At 43.1% G+C, this 22,355-nt stretch overlaps 1 protein-coding gene across 11 annotated transcripts in view; it reads right to left on the bottom strand.

Annotated features, from left to right (window-relative positions):
* Positions 1–14,804: 14,804 nt before the first annotated feature.
* MME (membrane metalloendopeptidase) overlaps positions 14,805–22,355 on the bottom strand; it is a 133,671-nt gene continuing 126,120 nt past the window's right edge. For all 11 annotated transcript variants that reach the window (XM_008521004.2, XM_070577675.1, XM_070577681.1 and 8 more), the window contains 2 exons: positions 22,279–22,355; positions 14,805–15,981 (listed from right to left, as the gene is read on the bottom strand). In XM_008521004.2, coding sequence (XP_008519226.1) covers positions 15,882–15,981; positions 22,279–22,355 — 177 coding nt within the window. In that variant the 3' untranslated portion in view covers positions 14,805–15,881. The remainder of the gene's footprint in view (positions 15,982–22,278) is intronic.

The raw sequence follows: 22,355 nt of genomic DNA, 5'->3' as shown, positions 1-22,355 counted from the left end.
GAGGCCAGTGAGACCAGAGGGAGGGTCCTGAAGAAAGGGTGATACTTAAGTTCTGGGTGAGAAGGGTGAGCCTCGCTTACGTCTTGGACGGTCCTGATGGGAGAGAAGACTCCTTAAACGTGAGTGCTGTGATAAGGCAAGGGCAAGTGTTGTTGAGCTGCACTGTCAGAAGACACTTCAGAACAGAGCACACTGAGAGCTTTCCAGACTCCTTTGCACAGCATCCTAAAGGCAGCCCTACTGTGTGCCTGACACAGGAGACCATCTACTGTTAAGGACATGAGGAGGGACTTTAGATCCAGGCACCATGGCTCTAATCCAATGGTAAGAAGTACAGACAACATGAGTTCCCGTGGGGCTCCCATTCCTACTGTTGACACTTCACCCTTCCCCCTACTCAGTCATGCTGAGACCTTGCAAGTGTGTGGGTGCCATACAACGTTGGAGCTTGAACAAGCGTTAGACACCCTCTACTCCCAGTCCCTCAATTTGGAAGAGAAATCGAAGCACAGAGAGATTAAGAAACTTGCCCAAGCCCACTGCCTCCCCCATGACAGGTCTCAAGGCACGGCCTCCTCCACGGCAAGTCTCAAGGCCATGGCTTTCCCCATGACAGGTCTCAAGGTCACAGCCTCCTCCATGACAGGTTCCCTTACTTCCAGCCTTGTCTCCTCTTTCCTTTGGGAATTGTTAATAAGAAACAGCCTTGAGACCATTTTAATTTTCTAATTGTCAATTTCTCTTTCTATACTTATAAATAGGACGTGGATTTTCTGCCATGTTTTTCTCACTTCTATGAAAATCAAGCTCTCTGTTGGTGCTGAGATTCTCTGTGATTTAAGCTTGCATTGTTTGAAACGGAATTCATTACCTTGGGAAACTTGAATTCCTTCCTTCTCACAGTGTTCCTTCTCTTTCTGTAAATAGTCATCTTGACACGGTTTATTACCATGTATTCCCACCATTCCTCTGGCTATTCTTGCCGTTTGGTTTGTATTTTCATTAACTACCAGGTGTTAGGCAGCTGCTCTGGTGATTTTGGGTTCATCCTAATTTTTGGTTTCTCTTTTATTAGCCTGAACTGTTTTGTACGGGCTATCTTAATGGCTGGCCTAATTCCAAATTACAAAATAGGCTTGTGATTAGTTAGATGCTTGCCAAATCTAGTTGATTTCAGAATGAACCATGGTTTCAAAATATTTTTCACTAATTTTTACTACTGGCCTTACATGACAACTTTATTTGTAATCTTGGATTAAAAAAAAGTTATCTCAGAATGATCAAGGCTGGGATGCCAAGTAATTCTAAGTTTGTTCTTCACGGTACTTGAGCCACAGGCACTCAAACAAAGAGATTGTTATGTTAGTTTTATGTTTCTTAATAAAGCTGGTATCTTGCAGGCACTTATTGCATACATTCCCGGTTTTATTAGCATTAAGAAAGAAGCAGTCTCTATCTTCTCTTTTAGACCCAAGCAATGAAGAAGCCTATTAGCCACCAGGTCAACCTGTGGTGACAGGCATTTTGGAAGTCCACGTTGCCACAAATGTTGTTTTGTTTTGACTGTTGCATAGCGTATTGGTAAGCCTATTAAGAATTTCCGGGGTTGACAAAGTCTTCACCAGCTCAGATTATCTGCACTGACCCCTCGATGACTTATTGAGGGAGAGCTGGAATCCCGGGAGACGAGCAGTGTGAGTGGGTCCTTACCCGGCTGTGCTGAGTCTGGATTTTCCAGGCATGCATTCTCCTGCTCTCTGCTCAGGGTCAGAAGATCCCGGGCAGAAAGTCCTTTTGAAGAAGTGTTGCTTTTCACAAACCCCTCAGGAGCGTCTCGGGCTGGATTGCCCTTCTGGGAAGCAGGGCAGATCTGGACTTTAGCAACAGTCGTCTCTGGGGAGCTATGGGAGTTAGTGTGAAATATTGATTGAGCAAGCTCCTAACCTTTAGTAGGAAGGGTTCAACTCACTCAGGTTCTTTGGATCAGGGATCAATTAGTCTGATAACCCACGTAAATTTTAAGGTGTCTGCTTTCCATTTTCTTGTACCTCGATCACGGTAAATAACATTTCCACATAAAATTAAACTCCATTTCAAACCTTTAGATCTTTTTAAATACAGCGAAGTTGCTTCCACAGTCATGACCTGAGAGCATATGGCGCCATCGAGGTTGCTGACCGTGTTGCTTGAAGAGCTCTGTGTGTCCTCATCACGTCAGGCCACCCTTTCTGCCCATCTCACTCCAGCTCCTTGCTTTCTCAAGTGTAGTGACTTATGCTGTCACTATTTTTTAAGAAGAGAGTGTTTTAACAAATGTTCCATTTGTGGGAGCTCTGCATGGTGGAACCCACTGAATTGTGCTGAAATCCCTTTAGTGAGAATCTGGAGAACGCTTCTTTGGAGGATCGATGTGTCACAGCCCTATAAACACAGCGTTAAGGTCAATAAAACATGTTAGGCTTGAAAAAAGTATTGTCTCCAAAATGTGCAACTCATGTATAGATACACATGAGTTCTATTTCCTGTAGAATCCGAGTGCATTTCAGCACGTTTGATATGAAGTAGGGTGGAGCCTCTAAAGTAAGAATCCTCAAGGTCCAGGAAGCTCTTAAAATGTCCTGGTTTCTATGACTGTCAACATGATCAAAGACATACAATTTCAGATTAGAGATCTGTGGAATACTAGATGTGGCAGACGCCTCAGAAATGGTCTAGCTCAACTCCTTCCTCTCCAGCCTTCAGTGTGTTGTTTGCTTATTATCTCACAGATGAGGAAGCGGAGCCCAGAGTGGGTGATTCTCCAAATCCACACAGCCAGCCAGGGACACAGCTTGATGGAGAGTGCAAGTCTCCTGTCTCCTGGCCCAGCTTTTTTTATGGTGGTTCATCACTGCACACCACAGTTTATGGATATAATTTGAAAAGGCCAATTAAATTCTGGGTTGGAACTAAGTTAGGATGTAATTTCAGGTTTTCACCAAGGATTTCAAATGAAATGAAAAAAGAAACTTTAATCTCTCAACTCCCACAAAATCAGGGCAATGTTGTAGAAAGGAGGCTGTTCCTAAATCCTTCCTAACTCTGGCACAGAACACACTCCAGGGCATCCTTCACAGAATCGTGGGGATCAGGAGCACAAGGGGACAGCAAATGGCAGCCCACCTGTGTAGGGCTGCTGAGGAGGAGACTGTGAATACTCAGGAGTATTGATGAGTTCCCTACATTTCCCAGGCTTGCCTGTGGCTAGTTCTGGTCGACGAAACGTGAGTGAGTATGTTGGCTCTCACTTCTAGGCCTGCGTGATGGTGTCCTCTGTGTGTCTTCCCCAGGCCCTCTCTCTACATCCTCCCATCCAAAGAATTCCAAGATGGTGGATAAAAGTACCAGAAGGAGCCAGGAACCGTCACGGGTCAGAGGAAGCGGCCCAGCGATGGAGTCCGGTGAAGGAGGACAGATCTTGGAGTGTGCTCTCCAGTCTGGACAGTGTTTGTTACAGCAGCTGGTGTTAACTCTCTGGTCACATCCAACTGTGTTTTAAGTTATATTTATTTACTTATTGGCTACGAGGCCTGGGAATTAATATGAAAGAGGTGGTTGCAGAGGACGTCAGAAAACTTCCTTCACGTAACTCTCTTTTGTCATGTTAAATCCTGCATAGGGTTGGCTTCCAGACTGTCATGCAGTTTGCAATGTCAAACAACTAATTTTTTTTTTAATGTTTTTTGATGAGGAAGATTGGACCTGAGCTAACATCTGTTGCCAATCTTCCTCTTTTTTTTTTTTTTCTCCCCAAAGCCCTGGCACATAGTTGTATATCCTAGTTGCATGTCCTTCTAGTTTTTCTATGTGGGATGCTGCCACAGCATGGCTTGACGAGCAGTGCATAGGTCGGTGCCTGGAATACGGACTCTTGAACCCTGGGCCACTGAAGCAGAATGTGCAAACTTAACCACTACACCACTGGGCCAGCCCCAAGACCTAATGTTTAAACCCACAGTTTCTCTTCTCAACAGGTACTATGCCCACAAGACTGCACCGTCCCTGAAGTTGTATCTGACTTTCTCTGGTCCTTCATATACAGATGGTTAAACCTCTGTCTTCCTTCCAGAGGCTGATGGCTTTATGATGACTCCTTGTATTGTTTGCACACAGACTAAGCTGCTGTAACAAAGAGAGCCCTCCATCCAAAAAAAAAAAACCCATCAGACTCAAACAGGTAGGACCTTCTTTCCCTGTCATTTAACAGTCCAGAAGAGGCCCATGCTGAGCTCGCCTAGGGACCCAGGATCTATCTTGTTATTTTCCACCCCTGGGTGAAACTAGCTGATCGGCACCATGTTTGCAGGTTCCAGTCTGCACCATGGAGTGCAAGCAAACTCCGTCCTAAATAATATGACCCAGAGGTTGTATACACGGCTTCTGTTCACATCCTCTTTGCTGAGACATAATCACGGGTCCACCCCGGCCGGAAAATGCGGTCTCTAGCTGAGCAGCCACGTGCTCAGGCAAAACTGGGGATTCTGTCACAAGACGGCAGAAGAGGAGAACGGACTCTGGGACACGGCAGTCTTTCCCTGAACAACCACATGAGGACCTCTTGGCCACGTTTCATTATCAGAAGGGATCTGTCACGTTCTGTACTTTTCGGTAGTAAAAATCTTTGTAGATGAGAAGCATTGACACCCCCTGAAATAATAATCAATACCTTTATTATCACATAGTAGTCTTATATTTTTTCCCATTATTGAGGAACCAAGGCATGGAAAATGTACTTTCTGTGAGACTCCACCGTATCTCCCCCAGGATCTAGGGAGTCCTGGAGGCAGGAGACCAGCCAAAATAGTTCTCGTCCATCAGTCAGAATGGGCGCCAGCTGTCAGCACACACATGGGCGCCCACCTGCCGAGCCTCAGCCCTGTCTACTGGGTGGGGCCTGTGCCACAGGAGTTTGTTTAGAGTGGAGTGAGGGGCCTCACAGGAAACAATGCATCTTAAGGGAGGTCAGAGTTGAGATTCAAAAGCACAGTTTGGAAGAAGGGAGATTCTGAGCCCAGAGCATTGTCTGTCACTCAGAGTGTTGCCACAACTTCAAATTTGAGTCCTAGGTCAAGGGGTCTGCGATAACAAGGCAAATAAGTATAAGCCTCTTCTATACTATATGGCATCATATATTCTATTATACACAGCGTATTTTATATACATATATTTCTCCCTCCTCTGCCCAATAAAGTCTTTGTGGGATGTGGGAACACAAGAGGTCAATAACACGGTAATTGATGCAATGGAAAGATTCTGTGCTGGAATCTTTGGCAGTAACAGGAGACGGAGTCCTTGGTCAGATGACAATGCCCTCAGCGTCTGGAATCAGCTTTCTGAGCTGTATCCTTGGGACAGGGGCCACGGCCGTCCCCTTGGTGAGGTTAGCAGGAGCAGCCCCTTCGTGGGCAGTGGAGCATAGCTGCTGCCCAGGAGCCGGCAGTAACAGAAGCCAGAGAGGAGGGCAGCCTTGAGTGGTCAAGAGTACTGGGCTTGGTTTGACATGAAACGTGTGTGGTCCCCACAAGATTCTCAGAAACATTTGAGAGGAGCTTGAGAGGATCGGGAATTTGTTCCCACGTCGTGGATGGGAGTTAAGACAGAGAGGGACCTGGGTGACACTACCGTGACACTCTCTCTCCATCTCTCCCTGCTTTACAAGCAGGGAGTTCAGGGTCAAACTGCTGGATCTGTTTTATCCAGTGCCTGAGGGAGTTCTGGTGGAGCTCCAAGCGGGCTGCCCCACCACCCTGGGCTTTGTCATCGCTTTGCCAGGATTCCAGAAAAGGGAGAGGCTCAGCAGTGCACACTTTCTATTCAGGGAACAGGCAATCCTGAGGCTAAAATTAAAGGGGACTCCTCAGTAAGACACCCCCATTTCACTCCACTCCGCTGCTTCTTTGGTGTGCCTCAGCCTGACCCGGAGCACCATTCACTGGTTCTGATTCGAGGCTCCATGACAGAATGAGAGCCACACCATGAAGCAAATCTCCCCTGCTCTAGCCTTTTGTCCCAATTTTCCACTCTAGTTACGTCTGCTTATTAGTCTTGCCTCTTAGCTTTAACCTCTTAGTTTTAATCTGGCAAAATAACTTACCAGAGGAAAAGACAGAAAAGTCGCTTTATGAAATGACTCAAGAAATGGTTTGGCATTGGCTTAGTTGGGATGTATTGAAAATACTTTAACAGGTGTGTTTTGTGGTACAAGGATTAAGGACAATGGCATAAACTCAGCTCGTGGCCCCCAACAGAAAACAAGCTGGGGGCTGCGGTGTGCTGGGTGCTGTACCATTGAACGGACAACGATGAAGAGACAGACGTGGGTGCTCGCTTAGAAGGTCTCTAGCTTCGTGTTGCCACAACCCCCTTTTTGACAGAAAATCAGGCTTTAAAATTTCAAACACACTTCCACCATTTAAACTTTTTAGTCTGGAATCCTAGATCCCCACAATTTTGCTCCAAACTACCTGGAGAAGTGAATTTTCTTCAGGTTAGATTAAACCCAATTGGCTCTTTGAAGAATTGTCCCAACAACCAGTCTTGACCAGCTTCTTCTCTTCTCTTGGACTTCTCATCCTGCTGGTTTCTCTAGGACAATCTCTCCATTTTTAAAACCTATCTCAATGGGACATCTTTCTTAAGACTTTTCAAATATTTGCAAGTGGATGTCGTCTCCTTATTTGAGCTCCATCATTTCCATGATGGCTGAATCCTAAACCCCCTCAAGTTAGCATTAGCCCACATGTCACCATCGTGTGAATTGACAAAGGTGCCCCTTCCTCAGGATACTTTACTTTCTTCTACTGGAAAATTATTGTAACATGTTAGAATAAGAAAATTACAGCTCTCTGTGGGAAAAGTTACACACACACAAATCTACTATAACCCAGATGTGTAAGAAGTCCCCTAGACTGTGCGTTACTTTAGATGGCCTCCCTGTTTCACTTACTAGATGGCGAGTTGCCTCTGATCACGGCCAGTGCTGTGCCTGTAAATGCTTGACAACAGGCTCTCAGGGAACAATCAACCAACCAACCACTCAGCCGACCCCTGCAGCCAACCCTGATTTGTAGTGTTGACTGATTTCAAGCTACCAATATGACATCAACTCGTTTGCAAAATTCATGGAAATTTAAAAATCGGCTCTCACGGGCTGATAAGAGCTGGCTCCAGCACACCACGGGCCAGGCTTTGCTCACTCATTGTGCTTTCTTCAAAACTCAGTAAGTATTGAAGAAGCCCTGAGTAATGGAACCGTGAAACTTGCAGGTGTTAGAAATAAAAAAATCAGAAACATTCTTGGTGTTGCTACCAAGGAGAGCATGCACTCGCCAGTGTGTCTCTCTTTATTTTCAATGTTTGAGCACTGGGGCAATATGCCTTTTTTATGACTTTCTTCTGAGACTGATGTGCAGAAGTTTCTGAGCACATAACAGTTCATTAGCTTGCCTAAGGTAAAAATAATACCTATAAATAGGCTTTCAGGAAAATGCAATGTGCCAAGTGCAATAAAATCTCAAGGCTGCTTTATGATTAGTATTCCCATGGTCTTGGGTTTCTATTTTCTCAAAGCTTTGCCTAAACAATTCATATTTTAGCTACTTTAGTGGATAAAGCCATAAATATTTTCCTGACATATTAGTGCTTACACAAGGACGGTCCCCCCAGTGGTTAGTCAGCTGGCACGCTGAGATGAAAGTGGGTGATGGGCAAGGCTTGTCGAGAGTCAAGACCCAACCTCTGTGGGACGAGTCATGTTAATTTATAAAGGCCAATGTGTTAGTCTCAGTGTGAGATGGGAATAACGGCAACTCACATCTAGTTATCTCAGATCCATGTGGTATCCACACACTTCACTGTCTAATAACAGGTAAGTGAAGAACAGTAAATATTCTTTGAATTTTTATAGTCCATATATTTTGCCTTTAGAAGATAATATCTAACCTTAACATATTTGCCAAAAGTTTAAATAATTCTGAAGTATTATATAGTGGGTATTTATTTATAGTGTGTATTTTCTATGGCTGCTGTAACAAATTACCACAAACTTAATGGCTTAAAACAACACAAATTTATCATGTTACAGATCTGCAGCTCAGAAATCTGACAGGGGTCTCTGTGGGCCAAAATCAGGAGTCAGCAGGACTATGCTCCTCCTGGAAGCTCTTGGGAAAACTCTGCACCCTGGACTTCTCCAGCTTCCAGGGGTCGCCTGCACTCTGTGGCTGGCGACCTCACCCTTCATCTTCAAAGTCAGCCAGAGCTGGAGGAGTTTTCACCTGGCATCACTCTGACCTTCTCTTCTGCCTCTCTGTGTACTTCTGAGGACCCTTGGGGTTGCACTGGACCCGCGTGGACAACCCAGGATAATCTCACTTTCTTGGGGTCAGCTGATCAGGAAACGTAATTTCTTCTGTAACCTTTAATTCCTCTTTGCCACGAACCCTAACACACTCACAGGCTCTGGAAATGAGGATGTGGACAGACATCTTTGGGGGGGGGGGCACTATTTTGCCTAATACATACCCGAATGACAAAAGTGCATTTACGTTTTCCTGCTTTACTTCTGAGCAAACTAAGTTTCTCAGTTGCACAGTCTTCCCCAGCCCCCCGGGCCACCGCCCTCATCTGAGCAGAGAAGACACTGCATACACTACTTCATCTGATCATCACCTCTCCCAAGACTTCAACTTTGTTTTGAGAATATTCTTGCTTTTGCTCTTTCCACTTTTGAAGAAATCTTCTGCTATTTAAAGAATTGTACATTTTGTGCCTTTTCTGTTTCAAGAATGTCTAGTGAGAAAAATGATTCGAAAGGGATCAAGCAAGCCACTCACCTAGAGCAACATGAAAGACAATACGGTGAAAAGAAAAAACAAAATTTGAGTCTTTTAGCCAAAGGCCCTCATATTTTTAAAGACCCACAGGCTTAATTAGTGTCAAGGAAAAGTCAGAGGTAACCACCAGGGGATTAAATTTCAGTGCAGTTGAAAATACAATTTGCTGGCAGCTGGTACAGTATCTCCCCAGAGCTGTGCGTGTGATGACGACCATTGTGAAGGGGAGGAAATTGAGGCTTAGAGGAGCCAAACGCTGGCCGTGTAGCCATTTGGCTGGTCTTTGCGTTGACCCAGGCTGTCCCTGGGTCTATCTGGCTCCCTCTGGATTCAGATTTTTCCATGACACTGTGCCCTAATTCCTCTGCATGCTGATATCTTTTGCCATCTCCAAGGAGTTTGGTTTGCAAACATTCCATCTGCCTGCTTTCTGGTTTGAGAGGGCCTTGGTCCTAACTCTGATTTTGATTCTGAGACAATGGAAATTCAGAGAAATTAGTTATTTGCTCAGTGCCGTGATTTAGCAACAGGACTGGAGTAAGAGTGGAATTCTAAATTCCCAGGAATAGAACGAATGTTTTCCTTATCACACAAGTTCTAGCGAATGCAAGGAACACACAGGACTTCTTTCAAAGTAAATGATAATGAATAAGCTTTGAGAATAACATAAGACACTCAAATAAATAAGGAAAGCGTTTCCTGGTACAAGATAGGTCAAACAGCCAACTGTGAATAATGAATAGTTGTGTCAACAGTCTCAGGGTGAACTCCCTTTGCTCTGTCTTTCAGCTGGCGTTGCCACGTGGAGTAATTGTGGAGTTATCACTCTCATTGCTGAACTTTGTTTACGATGTACACTTAGCCAAAGTATTTCCTAACCCCCTTCCGCAATTGTCCAAATCCACCCATACCGTCAAACGCAACTTATGCGTTACTTCCTCCAGGACGTCTTGGGCACGCCAGGAAAGGAAATTCCCCTGAACTCTCAAATTTTGTTTTCTCTATCTCTTGGTGTATCACACGTTCCACTGCACAATGTTTGTGTATATTTTTAATGTATCCACTATATTAAAAGGCTAGCTGTTTTCATTTATTTTTATCTCCTAATGGTCCCTTATCTGTAACGTAGTGTATCACACTTTATAACAGGCGCCCATCCATGAGTCGAATAAGAGAACGGGTGTCATGGGCAAGTGTAGTCCCAACCAAAGAACGTTACTTTATCTTGTTTTCTTTTTACAGCTATTTTTATTTTTGCTTCTAATATAGTACCTCGAATACGGCAGATGTTCAATAAGTGTTTACTGGTATGATTGTTTAAAATAGTTAATGTCCTTTTAAAAATAACAAAGGTTTATGTAAAGTAATAAAATAAATTGGAAAAGATATTATTCTTTATAAAAGATAAATGTTTTAGGAATTATTAGCTACGAATGAGTTGATTTTGATTAGCTAAAATGAGTTTTATAGTGATGTACAGAGCTTTGATAGTGAATTGATATAGCTTCTGGACTTCAACATACCTTGGTTTGGCCCCTGGCCTTGTCATTCACTATCTGTGTGAATCTGGGCAAATCAGTTAACCTCTCTGAAACTCAAATCCACCATCTGTAAAACAGGGGTACTAACTAACATTAACCCACAGGTTAGTCACATTAAAGGGAAATTTTATACAAACAACCTAAATTACGTGCCTCACTCACAATAAATGATAAGTATTTCTTTTCCTTCCCACTCTCTTTTTTAATGACTTTTAATTTTCTTAAATATTAATTCTAACTAAAATGTATAATGTCTTCATTTTGGTCAAACAAAATTAAAGTTCACATTTATTCAAAATTAAATATGCACAACATAATCCAAACTATGTTTTGCAAAGCACTTAAGAAGAACCTGGTGTTGCTGGTGTTTTGGACATCTGTTTCTTGTTCTTTCTCTTCTCGGAATGGTGCTTTTTTTCTTTTGAGAAAACTGCCCTTCTCCAACTCTGTAGGGGATCAGTGATAATTTCTACAACCTACCACATCCTGGTGCCCTATCCATGGGGGTAGGCATGTCTCCAAAATGGGCCAGCCAGGTATTCTTTAGGATTTATCAAATGGGGGCTGCAGTCAGGGCCTGTCCTTGCCCTGGGAGGAAGCAGAGAATCTTTGAGCGGGGGCATGGGTGACCACCACGGCTTCCTCTTGGAGAAAGTCGGTCTGTGACAACAGACTCATGGGAAGAAGGCTGTCACTCACGCTCGCCTCATGTTTGGTAATGTGGGTCCACATATCAGTCGTGGCGAAACCAGCATGAGTTTGATTTTCACATTTTCAACCACAGTCGAATACAAGCAGAGGGTCACCTAGAATTAGCTGGATCTTGCCTCTTCCCTGCTCAACCTTCAAATTTTAGCGTTGGACCCTGGGCAAAGCACGGTGCTACCAAGTGGAGTACTTAGCTTTCGTCACTGGATAATTTACTGGCTTCTGCTTTGCAGTCATAGGCTGTATCCTTAACTTTGGTCAGAGTTTGGCCAATGCTAGGGTTTTGTACGGGGGAAGACTGGGGAAGTGTGTGGCCAGATCAGTCAACCCTTTAGCATTTTCAGGGGAAAAAAACCCTCAAACAAACTCCTCTAGAGCACACGCTTTGTTCCCAGAGAACCAGTTCGAGCATAGTCAGCTGAAGGGCCACCTGCTGGAAATTCCCCGGCTGGGCATTAAGCGTTGTGTGTCAATGCCACCTCGTAAAACTGAGATCTGGCCTGTTGGAGGGAGCAGGGCGCTCCTGACCCAGATCCTCTGCACGGATTCCTTGGGTCTCAGTTGACCGAGATACCAAGCTGAATAGCTTCTTAAATAAAATAATACATCTTAAATTCAGGGGGATTATATTTCTCTTTTTTGGTCAATTTCCCCCTTATTCCCCTTCCCTCCATATTTTCTCCCTTACTTCCTTCTTTCTTCCAAATAACACTTTTCAGTGACTTTTAAAATGTAGTTTTCACATTATAGGAATATTTAAAATGCAGGGAAAGAAAGGAAATAAGAATCACCTGTATGTAATGCCATCAATCAGAGACACTCCCTATTAATTTTTGGCATATATTCTTCCAACTCTTTCTCTATGAAATAACATTTCAACATAGCTGAAGTCATAATATATACTCAACACCGCGTCCTTTTCGTATTTTCCTTGAACAAATCTAAACATTTCCTGCTATTTAGTTTTTCTCCCTGTTTTTTAGTTTTATAGATAAAGCTGCCATGAACCTCTCAGCCTAACCTCTTTGACGTCATATTTCCGGGGACATAGAGGGTTGATAGCATGTGTGGTGAAGGATTCACACCAAGGTGACTGACAATCCAGCTACTTGACCTCATTTCTGTCTTCCTGGATGCAGAGTAAACTCTTAGAATGTATTAGAATTTGAGATGATCGGACTGGAGATGAGAGCAAGTGCACTTACAGGAGTGGAATCAGATGTCGATATGTCTGATCCCTGAAAAAGTTACTGTTAGTTTCTGGGTAGAAAGGAAATCCAGAAACAGGAAAGTCAGTCCCAGTGGCTAGACTCCCAGTCTTCGTCCACTGCCCAAGCTGAGAGCCTACTGTTCTTTCTAGCAAGAGCCACTGCTCACTTTGCCGCCAGCCGTCTCCTACACAACCTGGAGGACCTGCTTTGTCAAGTAACGAAATAGAAGCCCGGCAGTTTGGCTACGAAGTTAACAATGACTGGTGTTCTCAGTGTTTTAGAAGAAAGGCAAAATACAAAGGAGTTGACATTAAGACGCCATCGTTAAAGGAAAGAGGAGGACGCAATGAACGTGTGCGACTTGGACACCAGTCACCTGCGGCTCCTCTCTTCACCTGGTCAACCAAGGTCAAGTCCCTCGGTCCAGGGACAGTGCACAGACACTCCTGGTTCCTGCCTAAGCCATGGGATTATGCTTGTGACTCCTTACGGCACTTGGCAACCTTTTCGCTGAACTTGTGAAAACAAATCGGATCAGAACACTATGGCATCTTTGGAAGAATGGGGTGGTGAAAACAAGAAATATTGGTAAAATAGTTTATAGCATTCTTTTTTTTAAAAGAGTCAATTTGAAGCTGGCAGAAAGTGCAGATTGTGGAGGTAAAAGCTCCATTTGGCCTTAAGATTTTTCAAGACCTAAAAGCTGTGGGGCTCACACGGGGGAGGGGAGGTTGGAACAGAGCTGACTGGGCATAAAAGCAATAGTCTGAAAAATGTTTGTTTTTATTTTGTATGTCTGAGACTGGAAACTGATAGAACTTTCTGATTTTCCATCTTTGACAGGGTGGAGTTAGTTCCAAATGAACAGTTATCGTCTATTTGGAAAACTCCATCTGTGACAACAGGAATGATAAAGGTTTTCCAAAAAACTTAACACACTCGATGTTAAGTCACACTCGATGTGAGCACAGCCTCACAATCGATGAAACTTTGGTCCTTGTTCTTTGGACTATAATGTGGTCTAAGTGGACTCAGGCATTCACATGGGAGTTTTGAGATGATCTTACCCAACGGTTCTTAACTGGGGGACAGATTAAGAGTAAGGCAGCATTGGGTACATCCTCCTTCTCTTGCTGAGAACTACTGACAGAATCTAATTCTCTTTATTTCAGTGGGAAAAGCAGAGGCCCAAGAGAACAGATTAAATGCTCAAGGTCACTTTGTCAATAGTGGCAGAATAGGGTTGGAATAAGAAAGGACTCTTCTCCTAGGATAGCATCCTTTGCACCTTGCGTCTAGACTCCACGTAGACACTGCAGCAGGAAGCAGACTCCACACCAATGGTGTTGTCAAGAACGTCTTCTTAGCTTCATCTCTGTGACATCAACCCCCAACCCTTGGTGTCTCAGCTTCTGAACCCTTTCCTCGCCCAGGGTTTGGCCATGGTGAAACAGGGTTTCTGTGTGAGATTACAGACAGGTTTTATCTGATGGGAGTGGCTGAGAGCGCCCGTGAGTCCCCATACAACTCAGTAACAGTGTAGATATAACTAACGATGTCTGCGTGTGTGAGGGACAGCAGGGTATTGGCAGTCTAACTTTGGTCTATCCCTCAGCCCCAGAAAATCTTATGTTTCTAGAGACAGGAGATCCAGGATTCTGGAGAGGTTTTTTTTTCCCACCAGAAAATTTCATTCAAGTTTCTCCAGGGGGGTGGGAGCCTGACGTTTTAAAGAGCAAGCAGTTGAGGGTCTAGTGCCTTTATGATTTGTACCAGTCACTCCTCATCTCTTGTTCTTCAGCTGCTCTGACAGGGAGGAGATTAAATAACTCAGAGATGGGTGTTCACTTCAAAGCTGGATGCTCCTATTGCTCCAACCACTGATGTTCCTCAGGAAGGCTGTAAGTTTAAGGAAACACATAAGCAGACTTCGAGCTGTCCGTGATCACCGTGGTAAAGGCAGAGGAGATATGGACATCCGTGGTTAGGTGGAAACTATATTTTCAGTGTTTATAATAATTTTAGGAAGGACTTGTGGAAATTAGTCCACTAAAATGTCCACTGAGCTGCACATTTATGTTCATGAAGCTTTTATATATGTCACATTTCAGTAACATTTTTAAAAAATAGTTAAATGGGCATTTTTCAAGAGGCAGGAAAGTCAACACTCATGTTTTGGATAGAAATTCCCCCACTTTCATGTTTTGTTGGAACAAATAAGGATTTTGGAAGTGCAGCTCTTTTGTAAAGTATCAAGGAATGGAACTCACTAAACTAGCTGACAGGACAGGAGAAGAGAAGGACACAAGAGCCGTAGAGACGGGCTCCTCTCCAGGACGGGGCGGTCCCCTCCCAGAACTCCAGCGAGCTAGGATCTCAGAAGCATGTCCCTTGGAGGCGCCGCAGCCTCTCTTCTCTGCTCAGAAATGCACTTTCCCAGGCTGGACGGCTGACACAACAGGCTTGGTGAGTAATGGGCTCACAATTTCAATTTATTATCAAAATATTTCCATCAGATGACACATCTGGAGAGATAAGGAGACGCAGACTTCCCTTTTGTCACAGCTCCTCGGGCACAGAATCAATGCTGAAAATCCTGCTTAAACCACAATCTTGAGCATCTGTCCAATGGCAATTTTTAATGCAAAGTTCGCGCTTAAAGCTTTTTATCAATATGATTTATAAGTTTAAAAAGTCTTAAATCTTCATCTGTACATCACTTTACAGACCCTGGTTCATAACTATTTATCTTGGTCTGAAACTTCAATATTCAATGATTACCTATAATAACAATTAGTCATAAATGTAGTTAATAATTAAATATAAAAATTATTATTTATACATTACTACAAATCTCTTAAAAAGACCGAGTGTTGAGAAAGAACAAGAAATTGCTTAGAAAAATGCAGGCAGCCTCCGAACCTCAGCCTCAGTCACACCAGGTGCAACAGGGAACAGCGCTGGATACTCATTTCAGCCCTAAGATTGCTTCAGATAAAACGATTGCAGAGTGACTAACTGACACCTGGCCAAATCAGTTTAAAAGCGTGTTAAGTCCCAAGGCCCCAACAGGTATAAGAATTCTTTGGAAGAGTTTTGAAGGAGTGTAACTGTTGCAAATAAAAGTAAAAATCAGGACTTAGGCCGCGTGTTTTTAACTCTCAGGTCACTGCTGTGCTTTTGGTGTCAACCGAATCTTCAGCCTCCTCTTTCTCCTTTTGAACAGAAATCTGGTCTACAGCAGGTGGTCAACACCGTTTTCAAGAGACAACCTCAAACTGGCAGATTATAGGAGAAACAGAAATGAACGGTCGTATTGTGTCTGGAGATTGAGCCTTATTTACACGTGAGAAGCGACTGATTTGACGGACATTAGACGCGCTCCTCCCTCACATCTTTCCAGAATAACCGACTTCGAGGTTACAGATGCTCGCCTCTCTGCTGACCACCCCCTGTAAGCACAGTGACCTCTAGGCCCATTTCTCTCGAGTCGAGTTCCCCACTCCTGTGTGTCGGTAAGTCACCCAAGGCTGCACAGCTTCTGCAGGTCACCACACCCGGCATTTCTTTTCTGGGTTCATGTAAGAATTCTTGGGGCAATGGAAGGCTTCTGAAAACTCAGGGGAGTTCTGCAAAGTCCCAATAATCCTGCGAAACAAGCAAACAGAAGTCCCGTCAGCACCTGACGCCACGTCCCCAGCACGAGGGAGCTCTAAGAACTCTGTGTGGGCCGAGTGAGTGAATTTGGAATTTACGGTTTAAAGGGAAAAAAACTGGGTAGAACGAGACTGTTGCTTCTCAGCAACAGAAGTTTAAGCAGAGAAGTAACAAGCTACAGGAGCTGGGAGCACAGGCTTTGAAGACAGACGTGGGAGCCTGGTTGTGAGTTGCATTTATGTAGCCTCTGTGCCTCAGTTTCCTTTTCTACAGAATGTGCATAACAACAGTACCTGCATCTCAAGGTTGTCATGGGGAGTTAACTTATAAACATCCCATACCAGTCTGCAAAATAAATGAGTAATTCATATTTGGAATCACAGTTATTACAAGAAGAGTTTGGTCAAAGAAAACAGTCATGATTTTCCCCTATAGCTGGAAAGGGCTCACACAATAACTTAAATAAAAGACTTTAAATAGACATTTGTCGATTCGATTTAACAGGGAAGATAACGGTTATTTTCTTGTTTTCCAAAAGAACTCCACAGACTTGAGAAGCTGGATTCAGCCTGAACAATGGGAAAGGGCTGGAAAATGGCCAGTTTCACCTTATCTCTGAGGGTCACCCAGTGAGCAAAAACACACCGTCCACCCCATCATCGGCCGCAGGCTGAGGCAGGTCAGGACAGCGAGGCAGAGAAGACATCTCCATCAGTCGGAACAGCTCCTTCCCTTCTCTCTCCTTGGGCCCCTGCCACACCCACCTCGGCTGGGGAGGGGCAGACCACTTTACTGAGCTCTCCATCCAGGCAGAGGCTCCAACGAGCACAGCTCAGCACTTCTCTCCCTGCAACCCTTCTCCACACGGCAGTCAGCATGATCTTCACAATTTAAACCAAATTCCGTAACTCCCTACTTAAAACCTTCCAGGGGTTGCAGGAAATTCAGCCTGCTCTCATGCCCTCCACCGTCCCTGATGGCTCCAGCCTACCTTCCCGGCCTTCTCGCAGAGCATCCTGCCCATGGAGGCCGACCACACGGACCACTTCCCCCGCCTCACACCGTCCTCAGGCCTGCTGCTCCCGCCGGCCCCACTCCCCGCCAAGTTACTCCCCAGCAGCTACACGGGGACCTTCCTCAGCCCTCCTGCCTCCGAGGACACTGGCGGACGGCAGATGGAGCCCCCGGATGGTAGGGTGTCAGCAGTGACCACAGCAGGCTGCAGATGGGGGCCGTTCCCTAATTTCTCCTACAAAGGAGGACACTGGAAACTTCTGAAATTAAATTTAGGTTGGGAGCTTAGTGCTTGAATTAATTTGATTAGAAAAAAAAGAATGATGTGTCCTTTCTTATATCTGAAAATTCGAGAACAAATTCACTTGATACCTGGTCGAAGTGATCATGTTTGTGGAATAAAAAGATTTCAGACATAAGGAATGCCTACTGCTCTTTAGTCTTTTAGGTCCCAGGCTCATGGACTCTCAGTTAGAGCTTGATTCCTTGAGTCCAACTCATTCCCACGTGAGGAGGCCCTGACACTGGCTGAGGGACGGTCACCACGGTGGCCTGACAGTTCCTTACACTGGGGAGCCAGCTCCCGGGGGACAGGGACGGCTCTGAGGCACGACGGGAAGAACTCTCTGCTTATTTTTATCTTACTAAAAGTTTCAAAGGATTGTGTCTGAGATATAATCACACAGGGGCAAGCACTTCAGTAAAAGTGTCCAAACCCGTGCCCTAATTCTACATTTCTTTTAAAAACATTAAAGAAATTTAAAAAACACAACTCAAAACAAGAAAGTCTTCCCCAAACACCACTGGGACCCAGCAACACCCAACTTCACGCACACCCAGCTCTCCATCCGACCCGTCTCCTCTCCCTCCGTCCAGGGGCTTCACGAAAGAGTGTGATTCTGAAGAGTCAGGCCAACAAGGTGGCAGGGCTCCACCCACTCTCCTAGGACTCTAACTAGTGTTTGGTTGTTGAAAACATCAAACCTGTGGATGGGTGACACAAATAATCTATTTCAAAAAGTGGATGAACTATTAATAAAAACGAACTCCTTCTCTGAGTGGGATCATATTTCATTAACCTTACATAGAACACTCATATGAATTTCATGCTATATCATAACTATGTAGTGCTTGTGTTTATAATAACAGAAGATAATAAAGGCTTTATTGATTATTTGTTAAAGTGGTTTACTTGAAACTTTTACTTTATTGTATAAAATATTTTACTGTGCTGTGCGGTTTATTCCCTCATCAAACCATCACTTGTATAACAACATCTAGAGGTTGGGGGCGAGGGGACTTGGAGGAGGGTCGTCAAAAGGTAGAACTTCCAGTTATAAGATAACGGGTCCCGGGGATGTAAGTACAACACGATGGCTGTAGTTAACACTGCCGCGCGATACACAGGAAAGTTGTTAACAGAGAAAATCCCAAGAGTTCTCATCACAAGGAGAAGTTTTTCTCTTTGTTGTACCTACACGAGAAGACGGATGTTAGCTGAACTGACTATGGGAATGATTTCACAATGTCCAACTGTCCTGCTATACTCCTTAAACGTATACAGTGGTGGATGTCAATCATTTCTCAATAAAACTGGAAAACAAAAGCTGTCTCAGAGAGACGGAGTTGAACATCACGTGACCAAGAGTGGACTATATCCTATAACATATCTGACTCCTCCTGCCGCAATTAGCTGGATTTTTGAATCACTGAGGGAACTGTGTACAATTAATGAGCCCTCCAACAACTTTTTCCTACTTCTTTTAAATGACCAACTTGCTTCATTCATGAATAAACTTTCTAATTTTTGCCATTGATTACCGTTCACGATTCTTCATGATTCTTTTAAAGTAAGGTCACATTGATCGCGTCTGTCCCACTATAAATTCATCAGGAAATAAGTGCCTGAATAGATTCTGAGGTATGGGCTGAAGGTCAGCAACTGTTAACAGGAAGTCTACATGGCTCACCCAAATCCACACCAATGTTTACAAACGTCAGAGACCAATGCTAATATTTAAGGTAAATGGAGAAAACATTAGTATTTCAGAGAGGGTTTAGCTGAATCATGGGATGGTAAGGAACAAAATGTCTACAGAAAACGCTAGAAAGGATGGTCTTTCAAAAGTATTAGAAATCAAGCTGTGGAAAGCATCTCCCACATTATCGTTGTGTTAGTTCCAGGAAGCGCCCTCTTCTCACGGGTGGATCACATTGTGCAACCTAAGCCTCGAAAGTAACACCATACTATTCAGGTAGCACGGACGTTGGCATCATTTTCTCTACTCGGACCTGCTTTAAAAAATCATCAGACCCTCACATATCATTTAGAAACAGCAGATCTGAACAACTTCAGAAACACATCTATAGGTCATATAGTAAATATTATCATAACTATTCCCTGAAGTGACTGGATGGCTAACAAAAACTGGACTTGCAAACAGAAGTCACTTAAATTGCAGATTCAGTTTCTAGAATATCAAGCAGAAATGCTCTTGCTCTAATACTAAAGTTTTAGAAGTTTATTTTAAAGCACATAAGACTTTAGTTAGAAAGAATGAAACAATTACAGCTTAGACCTAACAAATGGTTTACAGATTCCACTTTAAATCAAGTATATTTTGCATTTTGTTTTTAATACTGTGGCTATGTTAGCCTAAGGTCACAAAATCTCCCTCCATTTCAGAAATGTGTCTACATAAACCACTGTGCACAATTTTTTAATAGCATCTCAATGTCTCTTCGTTTTTTCTTTAAAAAATACGCTTTACTTCGTAGAGCCAGGAAGCAGCCTGTTTCCCAAACTAAATGTAACCTCAACCTTTTGCCAAGGAAATCCCTTTACCTCCAGAGAAAATAATAATTTCCTTGACAAGAGGTTGGCACTCCATTTACCCTTTACAAAAACAACAACACACACGTCTATTGTTATGAATGAAAAATAGTCAAAGAGGAATCTTTTGGGCCAGAACAAAGAAAACGAAAGTTACAAATAATTTTATATATTTACAATAAAATATTACATACTTTTACAAGTACAAAATTTTACATATTTATAATAAAATTGTTTTCAGTTTAAATCGGGGATAGAAAAGTTACTTATTTATCTACCTATCAATCACTTAGCCAGTGATTAGTAATTGACATTCTGAACTACACAACAGAAGAAATGAGCAACAGACAGGCCTTGACTGTCAGCTAAGACGGAATGAAGTCCAGATACTTTATTCATAGGGATTCTTATTCTGTTCATGCCTCTCATCCAAAAATCATCCCAGCACTAATTTCAAACACATATATGTAATAGGACCTTCACAGACAGTAACATTAATGCTCCCAGCAACTCTCATGATAATTTAATCCTCATGTTTTTTTAATCAAGAAATTGAGACACAGAGGTCAATAGCTTGTAAATGGCAGAGCCATGGTTGGAACTCAAGTATTTCTTACTTCGAAGTGTGTGTTCATTTTTACCATATGTGTGTAAGGATGTGTTTTCTGAGCTACTCAGAGTGGAGGAATGGGATGGCTAAAGGCAAGCAATGCAGTTAACAGGAAAGAGACAGGAAAGAAACAGGCAGAAAAACCCCAATAAAAAGCCAAAATGAAAAGTAAAAGTGCATCACCGTCGGTGGCTCTTTAGTGCAGGAATAAATACACATTTCCCCCACTCCAGCTTTTGAGGATTTCAGTAAACTAATAAACAGTGAAACCATAACTATTAGTCATAACAATAGTCCGTGTCATCAAAAAGAAAAGGTTAGGTTTTGTTCAGGATACTGTGTTAATATGGGAGGAAGGCAGAAAACGTACTTTAAACACAGAAATTTTAATCCAGTGGTTAAGATAAAAATGTTTATACTCAAGAGACAAATTTTAGCTATCAAAAAATTAATTAATTTGCAGCCCCCATTCTCTGAGGACACCAGACATACCAGGTATTACAATAACATTACTTAAATTCACTTGAGTCTTTATGGATATATGCTTTCGTTCAGGGAGATGTGGAGGGAAGACCTTTGGCAAATTAGATTGTTACAGTAGTTTGTATGAGCTTATAACTGTTCTCTGTTATCCTCAGAATTAGATTCTTGTACCTTAACTTCTGAAGACTTCAGTAAAGAAAAAGACAACTTTAAAAATTAAAACTAAAAGTTACTTGGATAAACCATAGTGGGAATTGATCCAGTGACTTTTGTAGCTCATTACCTAAAACGTAGCCAATTTGGATGTCCTAGCAAGACTAAATTTCCCTGGATTATACACATAATGGGCATACAATAAAAACAGTTGTTGAGCGAATGACTTTTGAAAGAACTGTGAAGGCAAACACTAGATGATGATGATGACAATGATGATACTAGAACAAGCTGAGTAAATTCTTTACTTTTTAAACGTGCTATTTAATTGTTTCATAATTGAATGTGGCTTTTCCCCAGGAGTGAATGATCTGGGCAGTATGTTCACTTCTATTTTAGGAAAGGCTTTTAAAATGTAACCCACTACTTCTCCTCTGTTCTCAAACTGTTTTCTAACCACTCTTCAAATTTTTTAATTTGTTTTTGAGACACTCTTGCCCAAGAAGTGTTGCTGTTAATTAGCAAATGAGTGATGAAGTGTTATAGGGGACAAGGCAGACTTAGGAATTTAGTCCTGAATAGATACATAGGGAGTTAGGATTCAACATTCAAAGGCTGGGTAGAGTGATTCTCTTTCAATCCAACGTTCTCTTAGACTTTCTGATTTGGGAAGGACCTTAGACATCTCCTAACTCAACCTTTTCCTCTGCAGAGCATTTTTCTCCAGCATCCTTGGGAGGTTGTTCAAGAAACTCTCTCCTGGAACTTGGGGATAACTTTATTCCATGTGGGACCACCTCTAATTACTGGAAAGTTTCCCTTTGTGTTGAATGGAAATCTTTCTTTGGAACAGCAACTCATCGGTTCCAGGCCTAAACCTTTCACAGCCTCTTAGGAAATATCTGTTCTAGCTTTAAATAGAGCCACGGCTCCGAGGCGCCATCTTTGTTGCAATCCATCAAGCACCGCGCTTAGGTCACATACATTCTGAGGATAAGAGAGTCAAGGCTTTGCTTGTGTAGACATGATGTTTACCCCGATGTGTTCTGTTCATCCCGTCTGTGATCCTCAAAAGAAAAAAACCCCACTAGATTTCCAAATTTCATAGACGCAGAGTTAGAAAAGGCCAATTTCCAAATTTGGAAGTAATGGAGTCAGTACTAGAGCAAGCTGACTCCTGTTCAAACCCACGCACCTGAAACTGCCTGGACTGTGGACGTCTGTTTTAATGGAGTTGATCGCATACTCTGGCCTGTAGGTCCCACACCACAC

Source organism: Equus przewalskii, chromosome 15, assembly GCF_037783145.1.
Source record: "Equus przewalskii isolate Varuska chromosome 15, EquPr2, whole genome shotgun sequence".
Lineage (NCBI taxonomy): Eukaryota > Metazoa > Chordata > Mammalia > Perissodactyla > Equidae > Equus > Equus przewalskii.
The sequence above is the reverse complement of the archived record's forward strand: the minus strand, read 5'-3'. Positions and strand labels throughout refer to the sequence as shown.